Here is a 12,744-nt window from a genome sequence, read left to right on the forward strand (position 1 = left end):
CAAAGTAGAGATTAAGAATAGTGAGTAAGTGAATTTTTTCTTCACTGCCTAGCCTGGTGAAGCAGAAGGGATGAAGAGGTTAAAGACAATAACCCAATAGAGATTTTCAATATGAATACATATGGGCAAATAATTTTGGACGATGTACTAAAACATGTCAAATAAGTAATCAGATCTTCCAAAAAAAATCAAGCTGATGTGTTCTGCAAGGGGTCATGTGGCTGTTATTTAATGTTAACACAACTACCAGCAGCACAGCCGAGCAAATCTAAGACTCCTTCCTGCTTTACAGTCACTGCTCTCTAGAAAGCCAAAACCACTACAAGAAAGAGAGATCAAAAACCAACACACCACTTGCCATTCCCAGGGAACAGAAGGAAATCTTACGACTAACTGGGGGAACGCCGTAATTTTTTTCCCCAAAAAATTAAAATGCAAACTGGCTGCCTTCATACAAATAGATGTTTATGTCAGAAAGGTCTGTTCTTTATAATCTTTCTTTCTTACACTGCAGCCCACTAACTATTAATTACCAACAAAACAGTATTTCCTTCTCCTTTCTTTTCTCAGAAGTCACTTGCAGGCGTTGTTAATGAAGAAGGAAGGTGGTTTCCAGAATCCAGGAGTGACAGAGCCTGCTTATAGCTCAGGCAGAGGATCATGTCACCATCGAGTATCTAACCGTGAAAATGGTTCAAGTCCCTGCTTCTGGCTCACCCCAAATGCAAAGGGATCTACTGCTTTCCTTAATCCCAAATTCTGTGGGCAACACTAAGCTCCCAGTCTGTTTGCTCACCAAGCAGGAGATGGTGAGTTGTAGTGGGCAGCGTGCAGGAACTTGAGCACGCATGTGAACCCACAACATTGCTAAGAAATTTGAATATAAACAGAAATAATTTTATATACTTGCTACAGGCAGAGGCAAAAGGCTGCCAAAGTATGTAAGTGTGCTGTGAACATGTTCATTGACCTTGATGCTGAAAGAAAAATTACTGCATATTGCTTTGAAAAATGTTATACACCTCTGGTTTTTTTAAGATAACCAAGATTAAGTTCTGGTGTTGCTTTTTATTAAAAAAAAAACAAGCCACCTGTAATAATTTAAAAAATATTTTAACACAATGAGGAAGATGCACCACAATAGTTCAAAAGATATTTAAAGAATACGGCTCACAGAGCCTAAAGATGATGAAAATTCATCTCCAGAAATTTTAAAAATTAGGAACTTTGAGTACATCTTTCAGAAATCTTATTGGAGAAAATAAACAAACACACATTAACAGCTAAAAACTTTCATTTAGAGACCATTCTGCGGTTTGGGAAGCAAAGGAGATTCACAGCCCCCATAACAAAATTTGCTGGTGAGTTACAGATTGCAATAAACATCCTGTTTTCAAACCACAGCACACTGGGAAAAGCGTTGCTCATCATCATCTCCCTCCGTGCACACAGATGAGAGCTGTGAAATTTGGTATCAGTATTTAGAGTGAACAAACCCAATTCTACAGTGCCTTTCAGCCGCTCATTGAAGACTCAGCTTAGGAGCCCTTTCATACAGGTGAAATCCGCTCAGTCGTGCGTTGCTTTCTAATTGCAAACGCCACAATGCCTGAGCGTGCATGCCAAGGGATGGATACAGATTTACAGCTTGAAACAAGACACGGGCACGGCGCAGCGTGGTAGAAGCCTGAAGGAAACTCCGAAATCTACACCACTTCATTAACCTGCTGTCAAGACGCCTTGAGCTAAACTAGTCTTCCATGTCTGATATTCCCTTCTGCAAACCAGGAGAAAAGCAATTTCATTGTGTTTAGCCTTTTCTGATGGGAGAGCTGATCTTCACAGCCCTTTTCCTCAGGGGATTAACACAGTTTAGAGACACATCAGACGCCAGCCCCCTGTGCGCTGCGAGGGAGCGCTGACGGACAGGTAATACCTGCACGCTGTCAGAGCCTTCACCTGCCTGTGTGTGAGCACCCCACAGGAGTCAAACAGCCACCCTTCCTCGGGGGTACTTTCCAGTGAAGGCATCACACCAGGTTTTCTTATGCAATACACAGATTTCTTGTACATAATTACTTTCTGGATATATTCACCTACACTCTCGTATTTTTTCTGAATAGCCTTGGAGTGCTTTTAGCTGGCAGAATATGTTTATCCTGATCTTCTAGTAGGATCTCTCTTTCTTTTACAGCTCTTCTCCAAAGCTTTAAAGCATTTTACCCTTTTATCTCTTTTAAATGTTTTCCTCATATGTGTGTCTGTGTACTCCTTTTGCTCATGTTAAGTACTGCTGTGATGTAGGTTCAAATCAGATCAAATGGAAAGCCCTCAGAAGGACTAAACCAACAAAAACCCCCAAAACCCCAAATCAACAAACTAAAAAATTAACCAAAAACCCACACAGATCCACAAGAGCTGGGAAATACCTTGCTGAAATCATAAGAAAGCTGAGTCATGACATCTTGAAGTACAGATCAAACAGCAGCCTTCCAAAAAATTCCCAGGTAACAGAAATGATGAAATCAATAATCACAGCCAAGAGACTGAGCAGGTTTCTCCACTTAACACAAAATATTTTTCAGCGTGTCACAAGAGTGACATGACAAACCTGCTGCCAGTGAAATAGTTTGCGATGGACTGAAGTGACTGATGACCTGATAAAAACTTCCACAGCACAGATAAAATGGACAATAAACTGAAAAATAAACCCTCAAAAGTGCAAAACAATGCCCACAGGAAAATGCTAATGGTACAGAAATAAGGAGGAACGAATTCATCATTTATTAATAGTCACTGTGAAGATGCTGAAACGAGCTCAAGTCAGCTAAAATCTGAAAGGAATATGGCATTACATAAAAACAAATGAGAGAACACAAATCACCAGTGTATTCTCCCGACATATCCACAGATCACACACATCCTGAACGCCATTACAACCAATTTCATTTTCCAAAGGAGATGTGAAGCAGTTATGGCAACACGGGACAGGATGAAGGATTAAAACAGGTATCAGTAGCTGAAACTTAAAACATTATGATTGGAATAATCAAATCAAGATGTTTGTCATTCAGAAACACTAAATCCCAGATGCTTCCATCTCCAGCACAAGCTGAATTAAATACCAATACTAGTCCCCAAACAAACTATTATTTCCAGATACTTTTCTGTTAAAAAAGCATCTGCTTCAGAGCTGTATGGATTGGGACAAAAATTAAGATTTATAGACATGTACTTTGCAGTTCCAGAATTTATACTACGGCATCGCTTTTTTCATTTAAAGTGGAAAACAAAGCCAATGAAATACTTACCTCTGGCTGAATTGCTTTAAATACAGGCACATCCATTAGCGTTATTTGACCCTGGAATAAAAATTTCAAAAAAATGTAAGTTAACATCAAAATTAACCTCTCATTCCATTTAGGTGCTGTGCTGCTTAAGAACTGCATTTGTCCTGTTTCCTTTTTTTTATTTGGCTTTCATTTTGTACCTAATTTCAGAGGTTTCAGCTTCTTCCACAAGCCCATCCTGCAAAACCAAAGAATAAAGTGCTCCCAGCTCTACATACACAAATAATAAATCACGAGAAATTATTCTCAGGAGCATAATCCTGCAGTTAGTTACACAGGCAAGTAAGAGCCTGACCTCAGAAACACGATCTAAGAGCCTCCCCAGGAAGACAAGGAACTGGCTGCAGTTGCTCCAGGGTAGCTTCTCTTCAAATTCTGAATGTTAGTCCAACTACACAATTCTATTGAAACGTCCCTACAACTTTTCAATCAATACCTGAACCCTATTTGAGTAACTAAGCAAAGCAATTGTTCAGTTGCTCAGCAAGTTAAAATTCAACACAGCCATTTCTCTTCCAGCAACGCAGAGTCAATAAGTGCATTTTCATTCTGGGATGTCTGTTCAGCTTTGAAAAGAGTGAAGTCAAAGACCAGGTTTTGCATTTTGAAATACATTCACAGAGCCTTATTTTAAGTTTATTAATCCTGCACAATTTAGGATTGCTGACGGCCTATGTATCCAAAAAAAGACCATTTCTTTCGAAGGTAGCCCAGAAATACCAGTGCCATCCGAGTTGGATACCACAAATTTTCTTTTCATAATGAATCCAGGGACCTTGTTCTGTTCCCCCAGCTGTCAGCTGCACAGCTTTATTCCCATTTCCTTGAAAACAGCAGTGTCCCATATATACACTCCAAGGTACACACTGACAGGTTTGTGACTCCCACAAATTGCACCTGCCACTGGATGCCACTCTGCATGGTGGAACAGCTCCTCAGAGAAAGCCACCAGCCTTGCAGGAAAATTTTAACTGGGATGCTCTGGTTGAAAGTCAGCAAGTACACAGATGTACCTGCTCTAATGAGGCAGGATGTGTTCTGCAAAGACAACCCAATCTATATTTGGTAGCACATCTTGACCTCTAAATGCACTGTGACATGGGAATTCTGACAATCAGTGACAAGCATAAAAAAATTCTATCTATCATTTGTCTGTAACCAGCTGGACACAATCATCTGGTATTTTGCATATACACCAGAGAAGTAACTAGCCCTTTACGTGTTTCACTTCCACACACTCTCCGTCCCGGGCTCTGCTTTAGCCGGCTGCTCTTTCCCCAGACACCACCAAGTGGGGCTGGAATGTCGATGTGCTGGCAGGCAGGAAGCCTCTGCAGATGGATCTGGACAGGCTGGATCAGTGGCCAGTGGCATGAGGTCCAACCAGGCCAAGTGCTGGGTCCTGCCCCTGGATCACAACAACCCCAGGAAAAGCTCCAGCCTGTGGGGAGAGTGGCTGGAAAGACACAAGGGAAGGCTTAAACTCTTCCTTTTGATTTCCACTGTGAGAAACCCAGTCCTGGAACACCAGCCACAGAACTCCGTCTCCAGTCTCCCATTTGTGTGCTTAAGTCTATCAAGCTTCCTCAGAAATGTGTTCTTTTTGGTGAATATGTGGCTGACTGGGTGCATCATTATGCTTCCCAGTAAAGCAAATTAATAGGAAAATTGGTTGGGCTTGAGAAGGTGAAATGAAAAGAAAGGGCACTTCAATAAAATTCAAACAGAAGGTACATTAAGAGATCCTTACAAAAGGCACAGGCATTTCAATAGTTATCAATGTTTCACTGCAAATCCTCCTCACTGAAACAAGATTACAATAACAGCACAATAAGAATGAGGCAGGAAACTGATTCTTTGTTCACACTGAAGAGAGAAGACTTAAAAAGAAACCTTGTCTTTCTTGCCAGCCCTCCAGAATCCATCCTCTTCATCAGCCTGAACTGCCTTAGCTGAATCTGACTTGCTTCAGTAGTGACTCCTAAACAAATCATTACTTTAAGACAGGATCAATACAAAATATTTATGAAACAAAAAGTATTATTAGAACTTCACAAAAGAATTCATGTATCAAAAGAAATGCATACATTTTTAACGGGGATATTAAAAAGGACATTTTAACATTGAAAAAACACACAAGTGGCAAGGTTCAGAATTAATGTTCAATTTGAAACTGCTATTAAGTATATTACAGTATTTTAAAAAGTCTGACAATTAAAAAACCTCGGGAAGTTTTAACAGAGAAACCTCTTTCTTCTAGTATCATGTTGATACTAGGCTGATGCAGTTTTTTTCCTTCATTGGTTGACACATTTGTGCTTTTATTAAAATCCTAAGTAACACTGTATCACATGAGCACTTGTTCAAGAAACATCCCTTCCTGCAGTTCCTTTCTTACAGAGCTTGACTTTTCCATTGCAACTTCCAAGGGCTGAGCAAACTGCTCCTAATTCAAAGGAATCCAGGCACTGAGAGCTGAATATGGACGCCGATTGCTAAAAAGCCACTTGAGTTTGTAGAAATGACAGCGTAAGTCACGTCAGAGTCTAAAACACCATTTAACACAACAGACTTTGTGAAACATTAACGTGCTCAGATTTAAGAGTCTGCATTTGTAAGTCTAACAACTGAATTTTTATTCTTTTAAAACAGGCTCGCTCACTGCTAAGTAAGTAAATAAAGCAGACTGAAAGGCTGGCAGTCTAATTAACAGCACTTCAAACTTTCAAAAATAATCTATGAGTTTTATGTTATGTGCCACTGCTCAACTCTAACAGCAACAAAAAACTTCTGCCTTGACCATCTCCAGGGGAATTTAAACCCCAATAAACAAAGCCCCTAGTTTGGTTTCTGCAAGTGAGACAGATACAACGCACTAACTTTTCTCACTCCAGCTCCTTAACCCAGCCAATACAAATTCTTGGAGAGCTTCCCTCTCCCAAAATGTGGTTTAATGCTTTAATAGTCAAACCAAAAATTATAAGTCTTCAAATCAACTTGTTACATGAAGCACGCCAACCATAACTTCTCTGGTTTTGGAGCTGCCAGCTGCATAGATTTAAAAAAAATTAAAATAATCACATGTGCAATACAAAACTGGGAACTTGTCCTTACTTAGCATTTAAATAAGCATTCTGATTATGCAAAGATGGGGAAACTTGGTATTTTCTCTCTTTCCAGAAGTGATGATGTCTACCAAGTTCATTTATATAATAAAGTATTTCATCACTGCACAGGCACAGGGTGAGCCGAATGGAGGTTTTGTTTCTGTTTGCCCTAGATCCCAGAGAACAGCTCCAGAACACGATTAGGAAAGGTATGATTTTAATATATCACAACAATATTTCCCAATTCTCAGCCACTCGAAGAGCTGTACAAGAGAAAACCGCCTTTCAAAAGCGGCGCACGACCATCTTCCAATCCCCACACTGGAATGGCAGCTGGAAGATCCTTCCCCACCCCTACACAGCCATAGGAGTTTTGCATGTGCAGCAGACCTTGCCGGGGGAGCCTCCAACAGCCAAGTTTAAAAGTATTTTAGCTCTCGTGGGTGTTGAGAAGTTGGACCCGTTAACAATTCAGTACTTCAAAATACTAAAATTGTTACCACGCAGCTTCATATAAAGAGGCTTTACCCCTCTCTCGGGGAGCTCTGCCAGGTCAGAAATTTTACATTCAAACAAATTTTACATTTCTGTGTGCTGCTTCTTTGAGGACTATGGAAAAGCTTAATGAAATAAAATTTTTAAATATTTCCTGATTCTTTCTCTTTTCCATGAGGACACATGGATTACCCTCCTTCCAGGAAAACCTGGAACATAAGAACTTCTGGTTCCAGTTAAGACCACTGCATTAAGCTCCTCTCCACATTCCTGTATGAAAGTTCTCACTGGACCTGGCCTATGTTCCCACCTTTCTAGTCCCTAGTCCTTCTCAAGCATGAACTCTTTCTATCAGGCCACTTGCTCTTTGTACTCCAAGTTTTCCTGCCATGTACCTACCCTGAGGACAGGGCACTTCCCACACAGCTCCCTCCCAGACAGAAACCCTCAGTGTAAAAAGAAACTCGGTTTCTATTTGAGATGAAAAAAGTCAAATGTCTGCATTCTGGTCATTGAAGAATACTGCCATCACCTGATTTTTCTTGAAGCCATGTTGGTTCAAGCAGCACTTTATAAATTGTTCCTTAATCTGAATTGCTAGAAGGAATTATATTTAAGCCTTCCAACTTGGCTTAGCGCTGTCTCTCTGGGCTGCCAGGATACTTTTCCTCACTGCAAATATAGCTAAGCCTCTGTTAAGCACAGCATCAGTAGGAGAATAATTCTGCAGCCCAGAACAAACACCAGGGGATTCAAGTTCCTGTGTTGAAGCTCTACTTGTTTTCTCACAAAGTCCACTCCAAAACTTTTATCATTAATAGTTCCTCCACACGCTGTAATTAAGTTGCTTCTTCTTGCTCTCATTGGGAACATATTTACTCTAACATTCTTCTGCAAAGTAAAGCTAACAGGATGTAGATAACCTGATATTTCACTGTCATAACAACGTCTCTGAGAACTCCTTGTTTCACTGAAACCGTTCATAAATAAACTCTATTTGCACATTGTTTCCAAAATAAGCGGGATTTCCTTCCAACAACCATTTGACAAAGCTTCATCGGAATTAAAAAGAAGGAAATACACATAGATCTTAGCATGAGCTCACTCCATAGCACTTCCAGAGACTAGGGCAAAGAATAAAGAATCCTTCTTAGATAACTAGGTGGAAAAAAAAGCCATGGATTCATACAGCTGCGCTTCCCTTAATTCTACCTCAAATATTTACACCACAGTGGCTAAGTTGAAGTATAAAATGGAGAAGTGAGTCAAAAAGTAATAAACGCTCTAATAATTAAACAGTAGCTGTCTAAGGAATAGGAATTTACTGTAAAGCAAAAAATAAATATTTCTTCAACTTGAGGTTGGCCAGCACCTTAATTTGGAGCTCATGCTCCCAAGCATTCTCCTTCTTTCCTTCAGCCTCACCAGCCTCCCCGTCCCACTGCCACTGCACCTCCGACAGATCCCTCCCCCACAAATTGTGCCCTGTGTGCTCAAAACCACACTTCTCCCTTGGATGAAAATGGGGAGCATTCACTGTGACCACGCCAACCCTGGGCACACAACGGCCCCCCCAGCAGGGCCAGACACCACGGGGCAATCCTGGCACCAGCCTGGCTGTGGCTTCCAGCCCGGGAATGAAGAACTGAGCAGTGACCAGCCTAAAAGCAGGTCTTTAAATCAGAGATGGTTTCCTTACTAGTTACACCCACAAAGCTGTCCATTGAACCCTTGAACGTGTCCTACTTCATACTCATTGAATGGGATTCTTCTTCCCCAAAATCTATGCAACACGCAGGTATTCAATACATCCCCTGGAAACTTTCTGCAAGCTGCAAGGTGATAAAGCAAACTATAAATTTGCAACAGCAGCTGCAGGGCCTGAAGATCTCACCCGTTTCTGTGACTTGGCCCTTTCTAAAGCAGCCTTCAACCTTAGGAAGAATTAAAACCACCCAGTTGGTAACAAGGTTATAACTGACTATTACATCTCTATTGCAACAACAATTTCCATTACTGTTCAAACTGGCCCCCTTGAAGGGCTGGCAGACTTTTGCTTATGAGACAAAGGACCATTACATGCAACAGGACTCCTCCTGTGTGCTCAGGACAGTGTTAGATGACTGACAAAGGGGAGAATATGGAAATGAAATCACCAAAAATATCTGCACTTGGGTTTCTCTTTGGCTTGGTAGCAGCTTCTTGAAAATACAGGATTACAAGGGATATCTTTTGTTGTCCAACTTGTCTCTTACCCACTAAACGACTAAACAGATGGAGTTTTGAAATAACAATGATGTCTCTGAGGCAGTGGGAACTGAAAATACATCTGTCTCTCTCATTGGTACTGAAATCACTAGCATGGATCTTATTTCCAGCATATCTCAAACTTAATTATCTTTGAGATTTGTGTTCTTCCTCCTCTGGCATAGCTGTACTTCTCCCATCTGTGCACGGTGACCCGTTCTGATCAAAACACACCAGATCACACCAGGTACAGGACGGGGCCTCACGATGTTTATGGTGACTCGATCAGTTAACTCTCACTTTTGCACTACCTACGTACTGGAGCTCTTTCCCACTGGAGCCAAGGTTTCCTAATCGTTATTTAGACAGTTGTCTAACTGCCTCTTGTGTGATAACTTGCTTTGATTGCTCTTTTACTGGCTTTTTCACATTAGCTCTCCTCTCCATCAATAAGGTACTTAGGCAGCCCACAAATTATTCCATCAGTTTACCACTTCAAAATCAATGATTTTCTTTTTAAACAGTGTTGGTTCAGCTGTCACAGAGACATGTCTGCAGCCTGCACTGTATCCATTTTGTAAGAGCTTTCTCATACTTTGAAAAAGCAACTGGCAGCATATCCATGTCCAGCCCAAGAGGTACTACCCACCACCAGGAAACCTCACACACTTTTGCATCCTCAACAGCTTGGCCCTACTGCATCACTCTGGTAGTCTTCACATTAACACTGAAACCCAGATGAAGATTTTACACCTCTCTGGTATGGCAGGACTAAACCCAGGAAGAGTAAGGAAGTGGCCAAGAAAATAAAAACAAGCTTAAGGGTCAAAGGTACTTTTCCTCCAGGGTACCTAAGTTTTTGGCAAATTTACTTATTTCTACAACCTTTAGCAAGAATGATCAGAAAAAGACAGCACTCAAAGCAAGAAAGTGCTACTGGAAAAGCAGATATGTGTGCCTGGGGAAACAAACATTAACAAAGAAGTGCAGCTGTGTAAAGAAACGTTGAAAAAGAAATTAATTATTTCCTTCCCAAAGGACTGAATACTGATGATTTTGCTCAATTGCTCAGAATTCTACACACAAGATATTTCATATTGATTTACAGTAAATTAAACCTGGTATGAAGAGCTAGATACTTTAAAAGGAAAGAGGTAAGAGCAAAGATGTTTCCTTTGGGGGACTGAAAAAAACAGCAAAATGATGCTTAGTAGTAGAAACTGAAAATACAGGCACAGCCTCATAACTGTAATGTGAAAGGCTTAATTAAAAGATTCCTGTCGGTGAGTAGAACTCTACCCCACTTTGAGGAATAACATGAAAGCAGGAAAAACACTGGATCTGAATACAGATTTTCATCTAAGCAAGATTTATTTCCTAAGTAGGTAACATTTAGAACACAAGGAGTCAAAGGCTTCTGCATATGAGAGAAGAAGGATCAGATGGTGGAGCAAAAGGATTACAACATGTGATACAAGACAAGGCACCTCTGTACATTCTGCTGTCAAAGTGAGTGACAGCAGCTCCACAGAGACTGACTGATCTACTCTGCTGCCCAGCAGCACCCACCTCTGGTAAATAGTAGAGCCATTCAACAAACTCATTCTGGCCTGAATGCATCATTCCACTCGAATTCATGGCCCTAGCCCCACATTCCCCAAGTACTTAGATTTACTCTATGTACAGGAATCATAAGATAAAACTGGAAGGATAGCCAGCCCCAAAAAACATCTTCCCGTGGAAAGTAGGTGATTCACTGCCCAGCTGCTCGTGACAACAGTGCAAGGAAGAGGCCCAAAGCACATGACTTGAGCCTCAGTCAGGAATAAATCCCATAATTAATTATGATCCCTAGCCAAGAAGAATTTAATGTGTAAGTACCACTTCACAATCCAGCTGCTTTAAATTTCCAGTGTTCGCATTAAAATCAATTTAGCCATTAATAATTAACTGAAATTGTTATTAATGATTACAAACCAGAACAAACTAAATGGGAATATTTTGTGACACCTATTACCCCATATCAACAATCTCCCCAGGACAACTCCTCATGAATCTCATCATTTGAATTAGAAATGCAGTAAGAGCTTAGCAATCTTTCTAGTAACATACTCGAATCACTTAGAGGGACCATCTGTTATCCCCACCTCTACTGGGAGTAAAAACAACACAAAACAATCACCCAGTGTTTTGGTTAAACATCTCATCATTCTGTGCACCAAAAAGAAGAAAACTAGAAAAGCTTCCTAGAGCAAGAATTAACAGAGTTAAGAACCAAAATGCCTCCAAAAAACCACAAGTACAGATCAAGTATAGTCTTGCAACTAAAATAGGCACGTCAGAATTAAGCTGCATCACACAGACTGAAGAATCTTTGGTCTATGTTACATAGAAGAGTAGGAAAAATACCTGGACAGCAGAGCCCCAAAAGATCCCTTAAGTTCAAACAGAATAGAGACAATGAAGAACTAAAGAACAGGACTGTTTTTAAAACCCATGGATGACAGAAGTTAGGCAAAAGAAGTACAGAAATGGAGAAGCAGAGGAAAAGGAGATTCACACACAAAGTAATTAGAATCCCTGGACTTGCTTACCGCATATTCCTCTGGTGTAACCTTTAGAACATCAAATACCACTGCATCAAAGCTCTTCTTCAGTTCAGCTGAACCCTTGTCGCTCAAGGACTCGGAGCTGCTACTCTTCTGCAGAAACAAACAAAAACACTGAGGCTGTTTTGGACCTGTCCTCTGCTTTTTGTCTTCTCTTTTTCACACTCCCAAAAACAAAATTTCTGTCCAAACGTCATCGTTAACAGACTTTTTCTATCAGGCAAATTATCAATTCAAAGTCAGTCACAGAACACACTTTCTCCTGACACGGACTGCAAAAGATCCGACCCTCAAAGTGACTTCTGGATTTCCATGGATTTCCTTCTAGCTGAAGGAGGGCAGGGTTAGATGGGACATTGGGAAGGACTTCTTCCCTGTGAGAGCTCTTTAGGAGGCCCTGGCACAGGGTGACCAGAGCAGCTGTGGCTGCCCCTGGATCCCTGGAAGCGTTCAAGGCCAGGTTGGACCGAGCTTGGAGCAGCCTGGGATGGTAGAAGGTGTCCCAGCCCACGGCAGGGGTGTTGGAACAAGATGAGCTTTAACATCCCTTCCAATCCAAGTAATCCCATGATTTTAAACAAGTTCCTCAAAACACAACCGTTATATTTCAACGCATAATTAAATTCCATTTTTGTTGACAGGAAAGGTAATAACAACAACTCTATCAGCAACAATAATACAGTCACACTGAATTTCAAACAGAAAAAATATCACTAGGGTAAGGAAAAAGACAAGGTCTGTCCCAAAGGAATAGTTATCAGTTCTCTTCCTCTTTCTCTTAAAAACATGAAAGCTTACAAAAATTACACTGAGCTACACATGCTCCTGTTGAAGACATTTAGCATAAGGAATTTTAGTGTTGCTTTTAAATTATAGTAATCCACATTTGCAAAAAAACCCAGGTCCTAGGATATTCTTCTATGAACATTTATCTAC

At 40.7% G+C, this 12,744-nt stretch overlaps 1 protein-coding gene across 7 annotated transcripts in view; it reads right to left on the reverse strand.

The window, feature by feature from the left end:
• RALGPS2 (Ral GEF with PH domain and SH3 binding motif 2) overlaps positions 1–12,744 on the reverse strand; it is a 115,407-nt gene that overhangs the window by 77,641 nt on the left and 25,022 nt on the right. For 6 of the 7 annotated variants that reach the window (XM_069022347.1, XM_069022349.1, XM_069022352.1 and 3 more), the window contains 2 exons: positions 11,794–11,922; positions 3,312–3,362 (listed from right to left, as the gene is read on the reverse strand). In XM_069022347.1, the coding sequence (XP_068878448.1) occupies positions 3,312–3,362; positions 11,794–11,922 (180 nt within the window). The remainder of the gene's footprint in view (positions 1–3,311; positions 3,363–11,793; positions 11,923–12,744) is intronic. The other variant, XM_069022345.1, reaches the window with a different exon arrangement.

Source organism: Aphelocoma coerulescens, chromosome 8 (assembly GCF_041296385.1).
Source record: "Aphelocoma coerulescens isolate FSJ_1873_10779 chromosome 8, UR_Acoe_1.0, whole genome shotgun sequence".
Lineage (NCBI taxonomy): Eukaryota > Metazoa > Chordata > Aves > Passeriformes > Corvidae > Aphelocoma > Aphelocoma coerulescens.